Source organism: Podarcis filfolensis (genome assembly GCF_964270895.1).
Source record: "Podarcis filfolensis genome assembly, chromosome: 2".
Lineage (NCBI taxonomy): Eukaryota > Metazoa > Chordata > Lepidosauria > Squamata > Lacertidae > Podarcis > Podarcis filfolensis.
The window spans coordinates 100,570,106-100,593,979 of NC_139605.1; the positions used below are offsets into that span (position 1 = coordinate 100,570,106).

Consider the following 23,874-nt stretch of genomic DNA (forward strand, 5'->3'; position numbering starts at 1 on the left):
TGGGCCTAGTCAGTACCTGGATGGTACTGAGAACCATGCTGCCTTAGGCCCCATAATGCAATGAAGGCTAAATTATACTGCAGTGGTGTTGCCGACCTTTGTCTACTCAGAATAAGTTCATTGGGGCTTACTCTCAGGTAAGCGGGCATCAGAAGATTGCAGCTGCAAATGACTGTCCCAAACCAGTCAGTCATGCGTTCCTCTTAAGTAGAGAGTCAACAAGGGATGGATTGACAGGATTTGTAGATCGATATCTCAATAACAATAGAAAGATGCCGAAAGCTCAATGGGGGAGGGCTATTGTGTGAGCCTTATTATATAATACATTATATAGGGCATCTGGCAAACCTGGAACAAGGTGACTCAATGTAACATAGGGCTGTTATTTGTTCAGAATTTCTCGGACATAGCCAGGGTTTGTCCTTTAAAAATGGCGTCCAGGCAGAATTTTCTGAATGCGGTTTAAACATCTGGGAAAACCTGGTTATATGTTAGGTTTAAAACTTCATTTTTTGTTGAGATTTGGGGCGGGGGGCTCAACTTCAACAAAAAACAAACAAACAAACAACTTTAGTGTCCGGATTTTCACTTTTTGAAATACGGCAACCCTATATAATATAAAGATACTGAGAGAGCAGTAAAAGCAGGTAAGGAAAGGTTTGGGACATCTTTTGACACACCAAGCTGAACGTCTGAGAGGTAAAGGACCCCTGGACAGTGGTGACTATTGGGCTGTGGCGCTTATCACGCTTTCAGGCCGAGGGAGCCGGCGTTTGTCCACAAACAGCTTTCCGGGTCATGTGGCCAGCATGACTAAACTGCTTCTGGCGCAATGGGACACGGTTACGACTGCCAGAGTGCACGGAAATGCCGTTTACCTTCCTGCCGCAGTGGTACCTATTTATCTACTTGCACTGGTGTGCTTTCAAACTGCTAGGTTGGCAGGAGCTGGGACAGAGCAATGGGAGCTCACCCCGTCGCAGGGATTCGAACTGCCTTCCAATTGGCAAGCCCAAGAGGCTCATTGGTTTAGACCATAGTGCCACCCACATCTGGGAGGTACTAAGGTATGGCAACACTGATGTTTTTGCTGCCTGCCCATGACCGCAAGGATAAGACTGTTAAGTATACAGTACCCTTATTCCTTTAGTTAAGTTTTCAGTCAGAAACCTATTTCAAGGCATGCCTGCCGTGTTTCCTGCTGCTTCCCCTCAAGTTTCTTATTCAGTGTTTAGCACATCAGTAGATCCAGGGCCTTGTTGGTACTGGCCCATGGTCCTTCACATCAGAGGGCACACACACAGCCTCCCTCATGCACTTGTGCAATATGTGCTGGGGTCCTAGAGCTGCACCAGATAGCTCCACCACTTGCTAGCCTCATCTTCGGGATAGACAGATCTGTTAATTTTGGTTTGTCACACAGCTCAGCGCAAGGATGCCAGCCTAGGAAGTTTGGAGGTTCCTCTGCTCTCTCACATGCAGATTCCACAGTGGAAGCTGAGTCGCACCCTGATACTTTCAACAATTTCCATTAATACGTGTGGTTTCGTCTTATATATACATTTTTATACAATTTAATTTGTTTAAAGAACCACACCACAAAATTTGTAGAAGTGTGAATTTCAAAAGACAGCCTTGTTTCAATTTGCTATATTATTTCAGGAAGTGCGAATGAGGTAGGCTTGCGTTGAAACACAAACTGAATTGAATTCCTCCCCATTCCTTCCTTGACTGTTATGCAAACTAGCCCTTCTGGGCATTGGTTGGCCTGCCAGCATGGCTAGCAATTTTTAATATATCGGAACTCTTAATAAGCAGCCACTTTCCTTCTCAGATGAGGGAAAAGGCCTGCTGTGTTCTCATCAGCAAAAGGCATGGTTTGTGGCTGAGTCAGTACAGCAGCACCTAATGAAAGCTTCCTACCCAATCTCCCTTGTTCACTTTGATATATATTATATTTCTTAAATGACAAGAGGGCACTCGGCGGGAAGAGGGAAGTGACAAGCCTCTGGAGTTATTTGCTCATTACAAAAACAGTATGCCCTGCACCATCCGACTGATGCGAGTTTTCTGAACACACTGTTTGCTCTTTACAGAGGCAAGTACATAGGGATGAGGCAGCAGTAGGGATGTGTTTGTGTATGTTAAGAACCTGCGGGCTCAAAACAGCATAGCCTGACAAATTACTTTGGCCAAAGATGTAGAGGGGCTTGGGAGATTCGCTTCGTTTTGAACACAGTGAGACTTGCAGCAAGATTCTGATTTTTACTGAAGATTCTACGGAACGTTTCTGACTTCTTCCTATTGTTCAGGGGAATTAAATTAGGCAAATGCATGAAAATCTGGTCTGCGACACTTGAAGGCTTGGGCGCGCATGTACTTGGCCATTCTTTGAATCCTTGAAAGGACTTGTTTGCATATACATATTATGATTTCTGCAAGAAACATCGGGGTTTCCTGCAGAAAACACAAATGGCGGATAGCATACATTTAGGGACATGTGTCTGGGATCCATAGATGTATTACTAGTGCTTCTTGATGCAGTTATTTGGGTGTGAATAGATAAGTGTTAAGACATAAACACCATGCGCCAGGTCCTTGCCACATGCATTCTGGGTTATGTTCAAGTGAATGAAAGGTGAACAGGATGGAACCGTCTTCAGTGGCATCAGTAGATATTGGGAATGTCATTGTTCCTTCTTGACTTACCGTACCTTTTACATTTGAAAAAAGTACACTATGCTCCAGGCTCTAAGCAATCCATTTTATTCCACTGTGACCAGAGCCTTCTTGATAAAATGGAAGAGATGTGAGCGGCATTACCACTTTCCTGTAACTTCTCCAACTGCAGGACATAATTTTTTATCCCTCCCATACACAATAAAGTTTTTTAAGGAGAAGGACATATTTCCAAATTATTGTGGGTTTTAGGTCAATACTTTCAAATCAGGAGACAATTTCTCCAGCCCCATGTGTTATGCAGGTGTGCGGTCTTCATGTCCAAAAATGAGACTTATCTGCCCCTTTCTTGCAGAGGTTGAATGTTCCTGCAGTTACTCCAGCCCCTACCTGCATACAACAGCTGCTTTATTTTAATACAGAACAACAAGACGAGGGACAGAAGTCCTTATCCCATCCTGCACATTCTTCAACTCTCCACACTGAGCTGGGACAGGCCCTATGATCTCTTATGAATATATTGTCGAGTATAGAGTTCTTTTGTCCTGCATCAAGCTGGAACAACAGGCAGATGCCCTTTCGTTTCCCCCTTCCTTCTGCTAGGAAGAAGGAAAAGGGAAAATACAAATGTGTGACCTGTACATCATGAGTCACAGTGGCACCATTTTATAGCTCAGCACACCTTCAGTACCAGCAAGAGGAGCAGATCAGCCTGCCTTGTCTACTGAGTGCTTTGCCAGAACAGGTAGAGCAACATTCTCCTCCGTAGTCAATGTCAACCGAGGTTGCAGTTGTCTTGGTCCGCAAGTGCAAGTGGTCAGCTGGTTTGGTGAATGTGGTAGTACTCCTTTTCCTCTCCCCCCACTATCTAGTGTAGTGGTCTGTGGATCATAAGAAAAGAAGGAAGACTTGTTACACCTTAGGCCAAGGGTAGCCAACCGCTCAGGTGCTGTTAGACCACAACTCCTATAATCCCAGGACTTTGGCCATGCTGGAGGGATTGATGGGCGTTGAACATTTGTATTTTCACCATGTTGACTACCCCTGCCTTAAGCTTTCTCCTTTTGCTTTGCCTTGTGTCTTTGCCTTTTGCAGCCACCTAGATTCTTAATTTCTGCCTGCTTTGTTTATTTGTTTCTTATGATTAGGGATGGGCAGCCACCCACCTGATTGGCTCCCAAAAATGTTGGGTTGCTCAAGTTGAATAGTAAAAATAAAAAACCTCAATAAAGTTTTTAAGTACGTTGATGAATCTCAGCCGTGCCTAGCAATGGACTTTGAGGCTGGAATTTCAAAGAATACTTGAGCAACCCAGTTCTTCCTTACTTCCTTCTCTCCTCTTCCCTGCTGTTATCTATCTTGCCCAAGAACATCATAATCCCATTGGGAAATGTGGGGTGGGAATGGGAAGCAGGAGAGCAGTATGAGCTCTGGCAGGTAAGAGTGTTGTTGTTTAGTTGTTTAGTCGTGTCCGACTCTTCGTGACCCCATGGACCAGAGCACGCCAGGCACTCCTGTCTTCCACTGCCTCCCGCAGTTTGGTCAAACTCATGCTGGTAGCTTCGAGAACACTGTCCAACCATCTCATCCTCTGTCGTCCCCTTCTCCTTGTGCCATCCATCTTTCCCAACATCAGGGTCTTTCCCAGGGAGTCTTCTCTTCTCATGAGGTAGCCAAAGTATTGGAGCCTCCGCTTCAGGATCTGTCCTTCCAGTGAGCACTCAGGGCTGATTTCCTTAAGAATGAAGAGGTTTGATCTTCTTGCAGTCCATGGGACTCTCAAGAGTCTCCTCCAGCACCATAATTCAAAAGCATCAATTCTTCGGCGATCAGCCTTCTTTATGGTCCAGCTCTCACTTCCATACATCACTACTGGGAAAACCATAGCTTTAACTATTTGGACCTTTGTTGGCAAGGTGATGTCTCTGCTTTAAAAGATACTGTCTAGGTAAGAGTACCTGACCGCTAATGTAATACATTCCTAGTGAGAAGTATGTGTATTATAAGTAGTAGCTGTCACTGGAATGCTTTGACCACCAAATGCAACAACAAGCATCATGGGACACACGAAATACTCATTTGGTTTTTATGTAATAGAATAACACCACTGGAATAGCTATGAAATTGATGGGATATTGGAAGAGAAAGTGAGGCCGACCAAACTTCTTGACTCTCTTGATTTTGTTTTACATGCTCAACACATTCCCCCTGTTTTTCTTAATATGCACCTGCTCCAATTTGCAGCTGGAAGTTCTGTTGGTGGAGATGCAGGACCCAAGTTCTGGCATCAAAACGCACGCTCAGAAGGTCACGGTCGTCGATATCCCGCATGCAATGACTGGTAAGTCTGACAGTAGCAGCTACAAAGTGCAACAGAAACCATTTACCCCCTTTTGTATAAAATAATCCAACAGTCAAAATTACACAGTCCTTCAGCCGCAAGGGGACTGCCATCCTGACACTGCGAAAGAAGACAATTTATGATAAGGAATGTTTGTGCTGTCGTGGGATCACAAAATTGGGAGCAAAATATCCAACCTACCCCTATGCCTGTAAATTACAGCAGTCCTTCCCTCAGAACACACTGAATCTGAAATAGGCAGGTAGCGGTGGTGCTTTGAAGTTGCGAGCCTGTCATTACTGTCTACTGAGTATTCTACAACAACAATTGTACTCTGGTGCCTGCCAGCTATGTTCACACAAGGCAACCCTGCAAACATACTCTAAGCACCTCCTTGTGGATTGCTATTATTATTTTTTTTAAAAAAAGCAAGCTCCAGAGCATGTTGTAAATACTTTACTACCATTTTGCCCTTGTCATATGTACCAAACCCTCTTCACTGAAGACAAAGGTGTCCTGGAAGTCAGTTGAAATTAGCAGGTAGAACTGGAAGGGGAAGTTATGGTTCACAGTAGTTCCTTTGTGCCTTTATGAGGCAGAGGCGTACCTAGGTTCTCTTGTGCCCTTGGCAAGGAGCTGTATTTGTGCCCGCCCCCATCCCTTGTGTTTGTCTGCTGAGGCGCCCAGAGGAGATGTGTGCCTCACTTGGTTGCCCAGAGCAGCAGAAGAGTGGCCCAGCGAGCACTCGGGTAGATGGGTGGGTGAAATCCTAGCCACTACAAGCCAAGAGTGGAGAGGCATGATTTCTGCACTCTCCTGGGCCTGCGTCCTTGGCAGGGGGTCAACCCTGACCCACCCCTAGGTATGCCCCTGTTATGAGGAGCATCGGTGTGATCTTTCTAATGAAGGAACTATACTGCAGAGCATTGCCAAGTGCATTGTGGTTGAATTCAGTGGAAAACCAGAACCACGCAAATGTGCTTAAAAGCTCAGTCCAAGGGGTAGATTCACAGAAGAAATAGGACTTGTTCGTTTCTTTTTAGCCACTCGGGGGCTGATCGTATGACGAGTTCCACCGTTCACTGGTAATATTCCAATAAGTTCAGGAGACCAGCTCTTAACCCACAGATTGTTCCTTGAAATGTTCCAAGGCACTGAGAAAAAGTGCAGCCCCTGCCTGTCCCACACTGTTTCTTTGCCAATCTGATGATTGCTATGGCCAGCAGATTTTAATTTCGCTCCACAACAGACGGAGGAGGGATGTGGGTCATGTTCACCAGCTGCATTCTGTCATTGTGTCTTAGAATATTTAAAGGCATAGGCTCAGTCTCTCAGTGAAGAACCGGTAGCCCTGTAGGAACCTGTTTTAGTGAGTTTGCCAAATGAGCATGGACTCACCCGGAACAATTGTTGACTTATTCAAAAGAATGAGGTTGATTTTTAACTTCGCTACAAGGTGTGTACGGAAAGTTGCCCTGAGGTCGGGGAAAACAGTTCTGTGAAATTTTCCAAGACCACACTCTGTCTGGCCAGAAGCTGAACACTAAATTTGTTAAAACTGGTTTTGATTGGTATTTATATCGACTTTATTACTGTTTCGTTTGCTTTGTTTTCCCTCCCTAATATTGCTGATAGCAATATTATTGGTGTTGCTATTATTATTGCTAGTTGCCTTGAGTGTTATTTGACAAAAGATGGAACAAATTTTTGACTAATGAATAACAAGCACCTGAGAGATTTATGTCAAAAGCCAGGAATGGAGAGATGACTTGATAAATGTATACTTCTGAGACAAAACCAGCCTCTTCTTGGTTGATAGTATCACTGAAGTCAACAGAATGACTTAAGAGTGCAGAAAAGTACATTGCAGCTGTTTGCACTAAGCCAAACCGTGGTTTAGCATGGCATGGGAGTTAAAGAACTGGGGAGAAGCAAAGCAACTATGAGTTCCTCTCCAGGAGACTGCATATCAGTGCGGTCTTGGTACACCATAGTTTGACTGGCTGTGTCATGTGAATCAGTACACTATTTATTTGTTTGTTTGATATATTTGTATGTTGCCCTGTGGTTAAAAAATCCCAAGGCAGTTTGCATATTAAACAAATAGAATCCAATCCATCTAGGTAGTCAGCATTCACATGAGAATATCAACATTCACCAAACTTTTAACATCTCCTATAACAGTATAAAATCAGTCTTGTCTCTGACTGAGGCAACAGGAAAATGGGGTACTTTCTATTTTTAAATCATAGAATCATAGAATCATAGAGTTGGAAGAGACCACAAAGGCCATCAAGTCCAACCCCCTGCCAAGCAGGAAACACCATCAGAGCACTCCTGACATATGGTTGTCAAGCCTCTGCTTAAAGACCTCCAAAGAGGGAGACTCCACCACACTCCTTGGCAGCAAATTCCACTGTCGAACAGCTCTTACTGTCAGGAAGTTCTTCCTAATGTTTAGGTGGAATCTTCTTTCTTGTAGTTTGGATCCATTGCTCCGTGTCCGCTTCTCTGGAGCAGCAGAAAACAGCCTTTCTCCCTCCTCTATGTGACATCCTTTTATATATTTGAGCATGGCTATCATATCACCCCTTAACCTCCTCTTCTCCAGGCTAAACATGCCCAGCTCCCTTAGCTGTTCCTCATAAGGCATCGTTTCCAGGCCTTTGACCATTTTGGTTGCCCTCCTCTGGACACGTTCCAGTTTGTCAGTGTCCTTCTTGAACTGTGGTGCCCAGAACTGGACACAGTACTCCAGGTGAGGTCTGACCAGAGCAAATCATAGCTGCCTTTCTCTGGATGTTAAACATCTGTACAGTCCTGCTAACACTGCATTTTTATTGATTTGATGCTGATATTTGAAAAGGTTTCTGAGGGTTAGCAGCTGATTGTAAGGCTTCCAACAAGTAGGGGTGCAGTTTTCCATGTTTTCCCCAGTCTCTGCAGCTCCAGCTCCCGATATCAGCTTCAGAAGGTTGGGGAACTCTCCAGAGCATGTTTACGGTGCATTGTGCATTTGTTTGGTTTCTGTGTGTGCGTGCAGGGTAGAGGGGGGAATAACTGAAAAATTCTTTCTTATTGTTATTAACTAAGTTTCTATGCTGCTCTTCAGCCGAGGACCACAGGGTGGTTTGCAAAATAAAGACCCAAAATTGCATACCATAGTAACAAACGAAAACAATACCCCGCAGTTTTAAAGGCCATAGATTGTTTCATTGGCCAATGGCACCTAAGAAGATATGCAATGAAGGAAACCTTATTACTGCAGTGCATTGCACAAGGGGCTGCCTTTGAAGATGGTTCAGAAACTGCAGCTAGTGCAGAGTTTGGTGGCCAGATTGTTGATCAGAGGTCGGAGGTCTGAGCATTTAGCTCCGTTTTTAGCATAGCTGCACTGGCTGCTGATCAGCTCCCAGACTCAATTTAAAGTGTTGTTTCTGAGCTATAAACCCCTATGAGGATCAGGACCCTAATACCTTAGGATCCAGCCACTCTCTGCATGAATCTACTCAGACCCTGTGTTTGTCATCTGAGTCCCTACTTGATGTGCCCCACTGAGGGAGGTCTGGAGGGTGGCAACACAAGAATTGGCGGCTCTTGAATAGTTGAATGTTTGTGTTTCAATGATGCTCCTGGCACTATCATTATCAGGTAAAGATATTCCTGTTCACCCAAGAATTCGGCTTTTAGGGTAAGATTTCCCCCTTTTATGTTATTGCAGGATGAGCATTTTTAGTCAATAATGTTTAGTATCATTTTGATGCATTTTATTTTACGCACTGTACAGTCATACCTTGGGTTGAAGTAGCTTCGGGTTGAGCGTTTTCGGGTTGCGCTCCGGGGCAACCCAGAAGTAACGGAATGCGTTACTTCCAGGTTTCGCCGCTCGCGCATGCGCAGACGCTCAAAATGACGTCATGCGCGGAAGCGGCAAATCGCAACCCGCAGACGCTCCCGTTCGTATCCAGAGGTACCACTGTATATTTTTTTTATCATTATAAGCTGCTTTAAGGTACTTTACGGAGTAAGCGATGAATAAATGCAGCTGAGCAACACCACTGGGTACAACTGTATGAACTTCTCTAAAGAGAAGATCTTAGGCCACAGTCCCGCCTGGAATAAACAGGAACAGCTCCACTCCACTCACATTGTGCCAGGGATGGATGATGTTTCCCCAGCATTCAGAAAATAAGCACCGCCTCTTTAAGGGAAAAGAACAGGTGCAAGCTGGGTTGCCTAGCACAGGTCTGCGTTACAGGCTAATCTTTTAATTTCATCTATTTCAGGAAGCAGAGAGTAGGGATAAGAGCTCCTGGCTGCTTGGCAAAAGTCTCAAGTGATCAGCGCAATGTCAGGAAAGGTTAACATTTTTAATCTGCATTGTGGAGGCATTTGGAGATGAAGATTAGGACATGCTCGGGGGGGAGTGCATTCCTGAAGCCTTGCCCTATTTAAAACTTCTAGTTTTAACCTGTCCTACAGTGCAGAGTACAAAGATAGGTGGTGACTTAATGCCAGATTCATTCATGATATGTATTAAACTCTTAGAATCATAGAGTTGGAAGAGACCACAAGGGCCATCGAGTCCAACCCCCTGCCAAGCAGGAAACACCATCAGAGCACTCCTGACATATGGTTGTCAAGCCTCTGCTTAAAGACCTCCAAAGAAGGAGACTCCACCACACTCCTTGGCAGCAAATTCCACTGTCGAACAGCTCTTACTGTCAGGAAGTTCTTCCTAATGTTTAGGTGGAATCTTCTTTCTTGTAGTTTGGATCCATTGCTCCGTGTCCGCTTCTCTGGAGCAGCAGAAAACAGCCTTTCTCCCTCCTCTATGTGACATCCTTTTATATATTTGAACATGGCTATCATATCACCCCTTAACCTCCTCTTCTCCAGGCTAAACATGCCCAGCTCCCTTAGCCGTTCCTCATAAGGCATCGTTTCCAGGCCTTTGACCATTTTGGTTGCCCTCCTCTGGACACGTTCCAGTTTGTCAGTGTCCTTCTTGAACTGTGGTCTTCTCCCAACTCCAACTGGTTGATATTATATTTTTTCCTGTATGTATCTATGTATATATACTTCTAATGCCTTTGAAACGAAGCATTCTGTGGCTTATTTATCATTTTCCTCCACCCAGTCAATTCCCCTACAGCTCACCAAACATACCTCTATTGAAGATGGTAATGTTTCCTTTCGTACTGGTTCCATGCGTCCTTTTTTTTTGCTCCCCAAGTTACAAGCTCTGGCCTCTGAAACCTGACATCTCTCTTTGTGTTCCGTTTTAATTTACAAACCTCTAATTGAATTGCACAGTTCCTGGCTAGCTTGCCCTTTCTCTTTCGCGCAGGAAATAATAAGGTTCCCAATGAGTCACCTTGTCGAGAGAACACAATTCCGTTTCCCCTGACGCTGGATTATGATTTAGCCTTTCAGTGGCAACCCTGAATACTCTCCCTCTTTCACGAAAGTATGCAGTAAAACATATGCATTGAGAACTGGCAGGAATATGAGCTTTTAGAAGTGTTTTTTTTTTTTTTTTAAAAAGACAAATTTTCCCCAACCTGGTGCCCTCCAGATGTTTTGGTCTAAAACTCCTGTCAGCCCATTTGCTATGAAGGAGTTGGTGAGAGGATGAGAAGGCAGTTATTTCATCCTACGGCTTTTAGAATTTGAACAGGAAGTGCAACATCACAAGAACAGAGCATCTCCTGTCATCCCACCCCTCTCGCCTTGGTTGCTGTATTGCTAAGACTTCCATGCCACCTCTGATGTCTGTAACCAAATGAACCAGAGTAGTTTACTGCCCTGAAACTGCTTTGTTCCCGGATAGCTAACTTTCAACTTCAGATTCTCTGTGTTTCCATTCCCCCCCCCCACCTTAATTTTAGTTCTCCACATTTTCAAGTCAGTTAAAAATGACACAAAGGATTTTGAATGCTCATCAAAGAAAGGGATGTAAACTCAAATATTTATTCATCCTGCTTTTTTTAAAACAGAGCTTCATTAAAAAAAGTGTGACCAACCAACCTGTGACTCAGAAACTGTGTTAGAAACTGAAATATGAAAGCTAGGAGCTAAATGGAACCTTAAACCTTGGTTATGGGTACTGCAATGGAGTGTTTAGGCATGCTTTTTAATAACAAGAAGGTAAAACTGAAAATGAATGAAGTGCAGCTAAATTCTTGTGTTCATTTTTCACATGGTCTAGTCCTCATCTAAAGAGTGCAAAAAACAAAACCATGCTTCCTGAAATATACTTGGAGTCGAGAGTGGATTTCATGCTGTTTATTCAGCTCATAGTGGTGAGGAGGAATGGAAGTTCCCCCAGAATGTCTGCTTTATATACATTATTTACACAATGGGCCTCACCTGATTGGCTAATTTCGGGATTCACCTGTAGGCCAATCAGGTTGCGGATTCACTTCCATCTGGAGCTGGATTGGGTGGCTCCTGTGGACCAATCAGACTGCTGCATTCTGGATCCTATTGTTCTAGGGCCAATCAGGCTGCTGCATTCTGAATCCTATTGTTCTAAGACCAATCAGACAGCTGCATTTTGGATCCTATTCAACTCAGTACATAACACTTCCCTTGCCCACCCCTCTAATATTCTTATGAGGGTCCCTTCTCCATACTTCAGAGAGCGGCTGGAAGTGGGGAGGCAGAAAAAGGCCCTCCTTTTCTTCCAGCAGTGGCAGTTTTAATCTGAAATCTTAGGCGCAGTACTGCGCCCAGAAACTGCTGGCATTAATGAAATCCCCTGTCACAAAATGCGCCTGGAACAATGGGAGTTTTGAACACTGTGCACATGGTTTCCCAGATTCTCCTGGTCCCTGTTGGGAGAGTTGTGAACCACAGCTCACTCCATCAACTCTTCTGTGGCAGGGCAGCTCCATCAGGCCTCCTCTCCCCTCAGCTGTCATTTGGGGGTAGCCATTCCAGGTGCATCAATGGGGGAAATAGGAATCACGTGTCATTTCATCAGCTTTGCTGAATGCAAAGTTCCACCGAGTACCTCCTTCACAGAACTGTGCCAGCTGGTCATCATAGGAACATCTGGTGTAGGAAATTGGTGGCCAAGCTTTGATTTTGATTTTTCTTTCTTTCCTTACTGTCCCTTGTGCCTCAAGGTTGTCCGCTTTTCAGTGGGCGGCGTTGCGGGTGGGCATCGGACCCGCAGTGATCTGGCTGGGGGCGGAGGCCAACGCTATCCAGCCGCTGTCCAATCAGCACTGGCTGCAGCAAAACGTAAACCACGGTGCAGCTGTGGGACAGCCCTCTCGCGCCCTTCGCCGGATTTCCCACCCGCCTGCCCTCTTTTTATGCTTTGCTATGACACCGCCTTGCTATGGACAAATGTTTGCCCTTCTGAAACAAATCAATAAGATATCAAATACAAAGAGAAGTGAAAGTGGGACGAGCGTACGTACACGTGGCTACAAGTGACTGTCACTTTTTCAAACCACGTTTGAAATCTATCTGGAAAAAAACCAAGCTGTTACCCAGTGGCGTAGCGTGGGGGGTGCAGGGGGGGCCGGCCACACCGGGCGCAACATCTGGGGCTTAGGGTTAGGGGGCGCAAATCCACCGGTTAGGGGGCGCAAATTACTTGCCTTGCCCCGGGTGCTGACAACCCACGCTACGCCACTGCTGTTACCCATTTCCAGTCTGACAAGTCTCTTGTAGCGGCTGAGGATGGGAGTTGCAGGTCTGGATCTGCATTTTCCTCAGGGGCGGGGGGGGGGCTTTCTAGATGAGAGGCGGTTCCTGTAAGCAGGTCGCGGAGGTCAGAATGTGAAGTTTTGTTATTCTGATGATTTACACTGTCTGCTCTTGCTCTTGCTTTCCAGGTTCTGATATGCTACAGTGGCTTATGCAACGCCTGCAGATTACCGATGAAGGTGAGTTTTGGCGGGAAACACGGGTGGCGTTTAGTCAAGCTTCCTCCCCACCCTTTCCCTCTTCTCTTCCCCCCCCCCCAGTACGGTGGTACCTTGGTTCTCAAACGCCGAAAACCTGGAAGTAAATGTTCCAGTTTTTGAATGTTTTTTGGAAGCCGAATGTCTGATGCGGCTGTTGGCTATTGTTTCCAGGGCACCTGCACCAATCAGAAGCTGCGCCTTGGTTTTCAAACATTTTGGAAGTCATACTGATTTCCAGAACAGATTAAGTTTGGCGCTTTTGTTTTTGCTATTTATTTTGCGTTTTCGTTTTTGATTCTTTTTCGGTTAATTCGTTTTTGCGACTGTGTGGAACCCAGTTCAGCTACTGATTGATTGATTGATTGTGTGACTGCGGAAATGGATAAAAGCCCCCCCCCCATCCAAACAATGACTATCATCAGTGCAGGGAAAAAAAATAATTTTAATTTTTATCATCTACAATACTGTCTTACTTATTGAATAGTACAATTTATTGATTATTGCTTTCATTTTATGGATTGATGGTCTCGTTAGATAGTAAAATTCACGTTAAATTGCTGTTCTAGGGGTTGTTTTTAAAAGTCTAGAATGGATTAATCCATTTTGCATTACTTTCTATGGGAAAGAGGGCCTTGGTTTTGGAACGCTTTAGTTTTGGAACAGACTTCTGGAACGGATTAAGTTTGAGAACCAAGGTACCACTGTATTTGAATTCTTGTCTTTTTAATAGCTGATTGTTTCTGCATCTGTGTGCACCAGTGAAAGCAGCTGATATCTTTCTTTTTCAGAGGCACTCAGTTTGGGAAGTATGATTATCAGGTACGGATACATCTATCCTCTTCAGGATTCGAAGAATCTGAATCTCAGACCAGACAGCAGCCTCTACAGGTTTCAGGTGAGCAGAGCAGTGAGCCACAAGCAGAAGAAATGGAAGCCTGCTAAGGTCTTTTAGACTTTTCGCATAAATCTCATTCACATATCAGGTTAAAACCTTTTTCAACTCAAGGTTCACATTGCTTCATAGACACCTGCACTGGGGCTGCAAACCAGAGGAACCGGGACTTGAGCTGCAGAGGGAACTCTCTACATTTCTACAGTCAGCAGTGCTCCAGCCATGCAAAAAATGGACTCTCCATCCTAGCAAGGCCTTACCCAGTTCAAAACACTTGAGCCTCAGTGAGGGGTGTGGCCTAGGAAGAAGGGGTGTGGCTTGGGGGAGAGAAACTGTTGCATGTGGCCTGGAAGTCCACACTCAGCCTCTGGGCCTGAGGTTCTCCAGCCTTCCATGAAACTATGAATAAAATTAACAGTGGTTAAATGTGAAAGAGCAGCATGCTAATTCTTGTTGCTGAAATTGTGGGTGCTTTGCTCTTACCCGAAGGGACATAGGTGGCGCTGTGGGTTAAATCCCCATGATGGGGTGAGCTTCTGTTGCTCTGTCCCTGCTCCTGCCAACCTAGCAGTTCGAAAGCATGTCAAAGTGCAAGTAGATAAATAGGTACCGCTCCGGCGGGAAGGTAAACGGCATTTCCGTGCACTGCTCTGGTTCGCCAGAAGCGGCTTAGTCATGCTGGCCACGTGACCCGGAAGCTCCCTCGGCCAATAAAGTGAGATGAGCGCCGCAACCCCAGAGTCGGCCACGACTGGACCTAATGGTCAGGGGTCCCCTTACCTTTAGCTCTTACCCAGCTCCAACTGGTGCCACTCTAGGGAGGAAATAAGCCAAAGCAAGGGTGCCAACGGGAATAAAATGGGGGGGGGCAGGTAAGCCCCACCCCACATAATCAATTACAAAACGCCCACACCATTTGAATGGAATGCCCATCAACTTTGAGGGGTGCCTGCCCTCCCCCAATATTTTATTGGGGGGGCAAAGGGACCTCAGCCCATAGGAGTTGGCTCCTGTGAGTCATAGTCTGGTTTGGCATCTTTTCTGAACTGGGACTCGTTTTCACCAAACCACGAGCGGTAAGCCAGGAACAAACCTTGGCTTCAGATTGTGGTTCATTTGAAGAGAAACCACAAGCCTGGATTCGGATGTAATGAAAAGCCAGAGTATTACTTGATTCTTCCCTAGTGCTGTAGCACGTGGGATGGGGGTCACAAACAGGGACCTTTCAAGCAACATCCATCTGCATGCTCCTTGTTCATGTTAAGCGATGCTTTTATTTTAACGATGGTTTAATAGGATAGGTAAAGTGGGCCACAGACGTTAAGACTTCTTTAAAGCCTTTGGCAATTCATTCCTGCATGAGTTCGCTCTTAACTCTGAGAAGCTTCTCACAGTCCTTTCAATCTGTGACTTTGCCTTATCTTTCACCTCGGTCCTTCTTTGTCAGCCTTTAGGAAACATTGAAAGATAGCCTTATTTGGAAGACTTTTTCAGTGGCTTCATCGTGCTACATTTAGCTTTTTAAAATGTTTTAACTAGATTGTTTTAATGTTAGCAGGTGCACAGCTCAAATAACTGTGTAGGGGTGCCGTAGAGGAAGGGCTGCAGCTGTAATTTTACTGTTCATTATTTTTATACTGTGATCTGTGTACATGTCACTTTACGAAGAGTAGGTATGACGGGTTCCCCCCCTCAGGGGTTCAGCTACCTAAAAATACACACAAGGAAAATTATTCTCTTCTTTGTTGGGTCCCTTTCCTGGCTGTGCTGCACTCTGAGGGCAGTTTTTGTTAACTCAGCAAGGCCCCAGCACTAAGTTAGCCACAGGACATCATTTTTATTACAATCTGCTTCAGTGTCCCCCTTTAAATGAATTTATTGCTGATCTCCCTTTCTCCCTCTAGGTCTCCCTTTCTGCACCACCGCAGGCCTCACTCACCTTCTCTTTTAACCCTGCAGCCTTCTTCCTCTGTACCCATCCTTGCTTCTTTCTCATTTTACCACCAAAAGCCGGCATCCCATAGCACTCTTGTTTTTGCTTTGAAATAATTTTTATTTGATTTTACAAGTGCAAAGTTATAACAATACCAAATATATGTTCATGTTTAGAGATTTCTCTGAATCTCCAGACTCACCACCATCCCCTCCCTGGGTCCTATTGTCAACATTTTCAACTGCATAATATTTCATCGTCCATATTTTATATCTCTCCATATTGTCCATAGTCTTTGTTACATTACAAGTGTTATTAGAATCCTCCAGTGTTTTCATTTGTTTACAGTGGTCTCCTAAATAAATCTTTCCCCATAGCACTCTTGTATTTGCATTGCCACAAACCTCTGTATGCACCCCATTTCTGTCACTCATCCAACATGTCTGTTTGTCCACCCCTTTCCCCCTCTTTTTCCTTCTCTCCCTTCGCACCATAGTGCTCACCAGGCCCAAGCAGAGCTTGTCTGAGGCCCTGGGCAGGAGTCGTTTTAGAATAAAGTTATAAACACAAACAAAAAAGCACCTGGTTCCTTGCAGGACCCCCTGGCTGGCTTTGGCCTCCTAGGCCCAGGGCAAGTGTACATTTGGGACCCGCACCCGTATGGGTCTGCTGCTCAGTCTTTTCTCTCTCTGCCCCTATCTTGGTTACTTCCTCTTTCCCCATCGTACTGGGTCCTCTGTTGCTCCCTTTTACTTCCTCCAGTTCCCGTTTTCCTCTGCTTCTCTTTATTGTTCCCCCACTCCACCCCATATGTACTTCTCCTCACTGAATTTGTCAGCAACAGTACACAAAAACTCTCATTTTTAACCCCCTGACAGAATCTGTCAGAGACCTGTGGCCTGGGAAGTTGGCAACAATCCAGGCGAAGAGGAAGCAATGGCAATTAGTGACACAGCATCCTCCCATTCCCCCCCCCTGTCTCTCTCACATACATACACAGGAAGGGTGTAGAGATGTTGGAAAATTCTGGTGGAAGGAGGAATGGAAATCGTTGATGTTCACTTACCCATCTCATTTCCTGGACAGACGTCAATTTGGCGAATTTGATTTGCATTCACTGTTGTTGTTATTTTCAGTCTGCAGCTGATAGTCTCCTATGGATAACTCTCTCCAGTTGCATTGTGTTTCCTTTGCATTGAAAGGAATGGTGTGGAATAACATGATAATTACGTGATTAATTGTGCAAAATTTCGCTATAGCAGACAGTGTGACCGAATAACATGGTTTTACGAAAGGCTGAAATGCAGTGGAATGGAAGCAGCACTGCACATGACAAATATGGGTTGGAATGGAAACCAATGCCTTCTTACATCCCTAGTTGGGTGGACCTTACCTGTTTGGACCAGAAAGTGGGAAGGGGCCATGAACAATCATTTAAAAACCTCACAGTGGTGTTCACATAGGGAGAGAGCTGCTGCTTCAACATCCAGTGAAAGTTACTACTCTAAGTGTTGTTGTTAATATTTGTATAACCACCCTTCATTTGCAGATATCAGGGTGGCTCAGAGCATAAAAACACATGATAAAAACACAAAATACATATAAAAAGCAAGAAGAGAAACAAAACAATAGCCCCCACCCCCAAAGATTGGGGGCTTGCCTCTCCCTGCCTTTTTTATTTTGTTTGATTTTTCTGTTTTCCAGGCCTCATTCAGAATGGATATAAAATAGCTGAGAAGATACATTTACAAAAACATTAAAAATATTCAGGGCTGCCAGACACATGCCAGCTGGTAGAATGATTTAGAAGAATTTAGTTAAAGAATCAGTTGATAACCTGGGTCTTAGTTTTTGTGTTCTTTCTTACAGACACCGTATTTTTGGCCGACCCAGCAGTGGGCAGCAGATGATACAGACTATGGTAAGCCATAAGATCGGAGAGGTACTCTCTGCCCTTTTAGTGAAATCTTAAAGGTGTAGATCCATAGCTGTCAACTTTTCCCTTTTTTAAAAGGGAAATTCCCTTATTCTGAATAGGATTCCTTGCAAGAAAAGGGAAAAGTTGACAGCTCTGTGTAAATCATGTGCACTTGGAGGAAAAGATGGAGTAAGTGTTTGTATGAACTCCAAAGATGATGTTTGTAGAAACGAATCAGTTCTGGGAAAGGTCCAGTGGTACCTTGGTTTCCTAACATCTCTGTTGACGAATATTCGGTTTACGTACGTTGTAAACCCGGAAATAAATGCTTTGGTTTTTGAACACGCCTCGGAAGTCGAACATGCCTCGCGGTTTCCGCTGAGTGCAAGATCCTGAGGCCTAGCTGTCGGCTGTTGAGTCCTTGGTTTTCGAACGTTTCAGAACTCGAACGGTCTTCCGGAACGGATTACGTTCGAAAACCGAGGTACTTCACTTTGAAGAGGAGGGTATCCACTTACACTCTCATTTCAACTCTCATTTTAAAAAAATGATTTAGAAAACATGCAGATACTGTGGTACCTCGGGTTAAGAACTTAATTCGTTCTGGAGGTCCGTTCTTAACCTGAAACTGTTCTTAACCTGAGGGACCACTTTAGCTAATGGGGCCTCCTGCTGCTGCCGCACGATTTCTGTTCTCATCCTGAAGCAAAGTTCTTAACCTGAGGTACTATTTCTGGGTTAGCGGAATCTGTAACCTGAAGCATCTGTAACCTGAAGCGTCTGTAACCCGAGGTACCACTGTATATAATGCGTTGGACCCTTCCTAGGACTGTAGTACTTCAAGGTATGCATGGGATGTTCACATGTTTAAGCACCTCTTCATATGAAGGCAATCCATTCATATTGAAAACTGGCACCAAGGAGAAAGCTAGGTCAGAATCCCTTTTCCCTGATATGCTAGCTATCCACAGGTAGGGAGTTTTTAACATAGCAGAGCATTTGAATTTACAACCTTCCACCTGTAGTCTGGAGTGTAACAGTACAGGTAAAAGCTGTGTCCCTTGATAATTCTGAACATCTTTAATTGCCTTAGGCCTGGTCAGTGGTGTGGTAGCAGGTTCCTGAAACTATAGCCTCGTAGACACTGTTCCATGTGGCAAGTTGCAATGTGAAGCAGTACCTCGAACAATTCTGGCAGTGCTGAAACCACCGAAAAGAAGGATTGAAATGACATGTTAAGGCAATCCACACACAGAAAGCCAAGATGCATTGATTGCATATGCAAATTGGGCCATCTGTTTCTTATACTTTTTAGAGAATGTATGTGAATTTTGTTCCCCACTTTAAGCCTTAGATAAAGAATAAGATTATGTTTTATTAAAGAAATATTCCACAGTCTGATACACCCTTACGTGGGACTAAGTCAACTGAACTTTGGTTTAGCTTAGGGGTAGGCAACCTAAGGCCCGGGGGCCGGATGTGACCCAATCACCTTCTCAATCCGGCCCACAGACGGTCTAGGAATCAGTGTGTTTTTACGTGAGTAGGATGTGTCCCTTTATTTAAAATGCATCTCTGGGTTATTTGTGGGGCACAGGAATTCGTTCTTCTTTTTTCAAAATATAGTCTGGCCCCCCACATGGTCTGAGGGATGGTGGACGTGCCCACGGCTGAAAAAGGTTGCTGACCCCTGGTTTAGCTATTAGTTTACTCAGAGTAGACCCATTGAAATGTATGGGCATTTCTAACTGAGGTCTGTTCTTTTCAGTTGGTCCATTTTGCATATAGCTTCATTGGATGCGGCCCTTACTTTTGCATAAACGTGCTACAGGATTGGACTAAACTTCTTCGGCTTAATTTGGTTTGTGGAATGTGTTATTAGAAATGTGTTAATTTGGCTTCTTAACTTGCCTTCCTCTGCACCTCACTGCCGCATGAATATGTAGCTGAGACACCAGAAATTAGCAAACTGGCTTTAACCAGAGCACAAGGTTAGAATTCACAGCGGGAAAATAAGAATGGAGCAATAAAAACACCACACAAATTGAACAAACCGACACACACACCCTCAGAACATTTTCTCATGCACGACACCAATTTTATGTTGAAATGAAACTGCCGTTCCTTTTCCAAACATGTTGGTATTAGCCAAACCTGCAATTGTGCTGCATTCATTACCCTCTACCTGTGTTAATTATACGCTGCTTAAATTGCTAGCTTTTATGGACACACTGCCTAGTTAGGAGAAATAATTTCCATAGCTAGATATTTAGTTCAAAGAGCTTCAATAAGACTTCCGGATAAAACAAAGCGTGGGAAAGATGGCTGCTTACAGTAAATTCTAGATGTGCATGCCAGGAAAATAGGAGCACTCTCTGCTGAATGGGCTTCTGTAGGAAGTGTGGTCATTTGTTTCTTGAATTCAAAGCCATTCAGAACAACATACAGCTGTTCTGATCTTAGTCGTATACACATTAGTCCTATACACATTAAGAAAAAAGTTACAATCACAGTGAAGCTTACTAACACCCCTTAGAATATCCCCCCCTCCTACATTTGCCCTAAGCTTCCCGCTGCACCAGAGTTGTCACCACAATGCAGATTCCTTTCACTACTCCTGTGGGAATCACCTATTGTGAAAAACAGCATTGGCTGGAGACACAAGCTTATATGGATCTTGCGCCATGTGGATTCACCCGGGACAAAATCTTTATTTGGAAAAGATGTAATTTTACTTTTCTTTCACTGGGCCTTCTCATTAATTACATGTGTATGTTGTTGTTTATCATCCCCAGCCATCTACCTAGCCAAGAAAAATATCAAAAGGAAAGGAGTTTTAGAAGAATATGAAAAGGTAAGAAAGTATTATGGCATCTTGTGCAAGCTTTTGGCTAAGCATCTTGTGTGCAAGCTTTTTGGTTAACCAAAGGTTGAGGGGCCCCAGTGGGACGTCATAGAAGGCTGCCCCAGTATGCATGATGTCGAGAGATGCCACAGGGATCGGCGCAGCCTGGTGTGAGGTCACATTGGCCTGTGCAGTGTCTCCAAGTGCTGCAGGAATCCATGCTGACTAGTGGAAGGTTGCACCAGACTGCGCAGCGTTGTATGTGACGACATGTGTTGGCTCCCCCAATCTTGGGGGCAACCTGCGCCTCTGGTAAAGCACATCCATGGCGGTGGAGCATTAAAGCTCAGTAGTGGAACATGTGCTCTGCATGCAGAAGATCACAGTCTCTGACATCGGTCTGGCAGGGCGCCACTGCAGGTTAACTTCAGAAAATACTGGGCTACCTAGGCTGATGATCTGACTTAGCAGAAGGCAACTTCTTGTGTTGCTGTAATTCAGCCATGGACTACCAAGATTAGCAGCAGCCCTGAGCTTTTGGATAGCATGTAGTTCCAGCATCATAGATTCACAACTGTAGTGTTTCCGCCCCCACTTCTCTACTTTCAGATTTTGGTTTCCCCCCTCACCTATTAAACTACATCTGTTAAACAAATTTGTCAGCTTAAATATACACCTAATTGCTACAACAGCAGTGGGCTAAGCTAATAAATCTTACTGAGAAATCTCATCAATCTTACTTGTTCCGTGTTTCGTACGTGTGGCCGTGTGCTGTAGCACTTTATCACATCCTTCGCGCTGCGAGCGAAACAGAAGTCTGTGTCTTTCCTTGCTATCTCACTGCTGCTGTTTTTCCAGGAAAATTATACCACGCTGCACAAAAAAATCAACCACAAATGGGACTTCGTTGTTATGCAGGCCCAGGAACAGTACAGGTGAGACGCTTAACACTGTTTTTTCCTCTCTTTTCGCTTTTGTTTTGAGTGATGCAGTAAGCAACTTTCAAGTTCTCAGTAGCCAAGGAATTATAACACATTCCCATTCTCTCTAAAACAGCTTTCAAAAATTGACACGGACTCCTGCTACATCTGTGAAACTCTGCCTTTGCTTTTGCACCTGCCTGTTACCAAATGAGCTTGCAGTTCTGCTTACAAATAACCACACTGGTGGCAGTTTGTACTGCCTGCTTGAAAGGTGTAAATACTGCTTTCTGTCAACGCAGTTTCATTTTTCTCTGATAATGAGGGTGCCTGACTTGGAAATCCATTTTCAGAGAACTCTCCTACTGATTCTCAGTAGCAGGTTTTTATTTTTTTTAGAGCTGTTGGCAGTAGCTGCTCTTTTGCACTGGCAGGCTCATTGTGCTGGTTTCAGCTAGTGGAATTGGGGTGGTTGGATCTGGCTCAAGCTGTCGGTGTTTGGTGATGTCCATCGATATCTTTGACCATGTACTAAGCCAGGAAACCTTAACAAAATGTCTTAAGTGAGTCTACAAAAGCAGAGTTGCTGTGACCTCTGTGGTTGCTGGTTAAATGGCCTTTCCTGTGAGATAACTTGAAAGGATGATTGTGCTCACACTTAGGGAATGTGTCTTGTCCTCACATCAAATTCGGTAGTAACCATTGTAACTTTCCCTTTACCAACAAGGTCTGCAGGCTCTTCACTGCAGTTCGTCCATTGTCTGCTTGCACAGCATCTGTGGTATTAACTCCTCCTCCCCAGTTTGGTGTCATTTGCAAATTTGATGAGCCATCCCCTTAATTCCTTCACCCAATATATAAAAATGTTGAACAGTAATGGGCCAAGAACAGAATGATGTGACACCCCACTTGTCACTTATTTCCAGGATGATGAATAACCATTAGTGGGCATTCTTTGGGGCTGGTTGATTAACCAGCTACAAATCCACCTAACAGTCACCTCATCCAGTCCACATTTTACCAGCTTCTCCACAAGAATATCATGGGGGACTTTGTCAAAAGCCTTACTGAAATCAAGATACACTGTGTCCACAGCATTCCCCTGATCCACCAAGTCTATCAGAGAGAGAGAGAAAGAAATTCGTCTGGCATGACTTCTTTTTGAGAAACCCCTGCTGCATCCTAGTAAACAAAGCATCATTTTCTAAGTGCTCACCGACAGACTGTTTAACTATCTGTTCTAGCACCTTTCCTTGTACTGACATCAATAGTGACCTAGGTCTTCCTTTTCCCCAACTCCAGTCCTCAGGTGCCTCACCAAGAATTCTAAAATGCTGGTTGTGATTTGAGCAGTCTGGTAGATGTGTGGAGCCCTTGGGCCAGGGAACTTTCTGTTCCCTCCTATCATTCTGTGGATAGTTATTTTATTCTATTTAAGTAGCCCACTTTGTACGTGGTTCACCATGGAAAAGTAGTGTCTGTATAAACAACACTGATGGTGATTTTAGGGGGGGAAATTCTACTCTGACTTTTGGTTCAGTCACTGTCAGGGAACTGCCATCGGAACTAGAGGAGGAGGCGAGGCTCCACAGCGATGCTGGAGAGGGGCCAAGCAGGGAGAGAGGCAGGTCTCCGGCTGGGGAAGAAAATAAGCGCAACACCAGGGATAGAGGGGGGCCGATGGGGGAAGCAGAGAGGAGGCTCCAGGACTCTTCGCAGGAGACCAGCGAGGAGAGCACAGGTCCTCCGCTGCCCACACCCACCCTGCGCAGAAGACTTCCGCGCAGGGAAAGTAGGCGGCGACTTGGCGTCAAGAAACTTCTTTGCTGGAAGAGGTTCAAGAAACGCCCACTGACGGATTCTGCCAGCGACTGAACAGCCACGGAGTGGATGGCTGTCCAGAGAGAAACGGTTTAACCAGCCAACCTAGCCCAGAGCGGCGGTAACTTATGCACAAGCAACCCCTAAAGCCATTACAGTTGCTAAAGGGTATAGTCATGTGGACAGGAGAGGAAGGATGGGAGGAAGAGTGCCTGTATCCAAAAAGGAAAATACTCACAGTAAAATCGTAGGCAGTGGACCATTCTGGAACATGAGAATTAAGAAATAATTTCGTTATACACCAAATTCCTGGTCCATGTTATGCTACTTGCCAGGGATGTGCAGGTAGTCCTGTGACAGGGAAGTGGGCCTATTCCGCTTTGATTTGTTGAAATGACACTTCCCTCCTGAATTTGCAGGACAGGAAAAGAACGAAAGAAGGAAGATCGATATGCTCTGGACTGTCAGGAGAAAGCCTATTGGCTAGTGCACCGAACAGCTGTAAGTGAAGAATAGACATATCTAGTAAACAATGTGGTTCTGTGATTCTCATTAGAGTAATAATAATAGGATCATATTATTGTAGAGTTTGAAGGGACC

At 44.7% G+C, this 23,874-nt stretch overlaps 1 protein-coding gene across 1 annotated transcript in view; it reads left to right on the forward strand.

The window, feature by feature from the left end:
* Window positions 1-23,874, forward strand: part of RGS9 (regulator of G protein signaling 9) — a 66,657-nt gene that overhangs the window by 2,606 nt on the left and 40,177 nt on the right. The window contains exons 2-8 of the mRNA XM_083598716.1: window positions 4,924-5,020; window positions 12,874-12,924; window positions 13,734-13,840; window positions 17,640-17,691; window positions 20,484-20,542; window positions 21,392-21,468; window positions 23,694-23,775. Coding sequence (XP_083454842.1) covers window positions 4,924-5,020; window positions 12,874-12,924; window positions 13,734-13,840; window positions 17,640-17,691; window positions 20,484-20,542; window positions 21,392-21,468; window positions 23,694-23,775 — 525 coding nt within the window. The remainder of the gene's footprint in view (window positions 1-4,923; window positions 5,021-12,873; window positions 12,925-13,733; window positions 13,841-17,639; window positions 17,692-20,483; window positions 20,543-21,391; window positions 21,469-23,693; window positions 23,776-23,874) is intronic.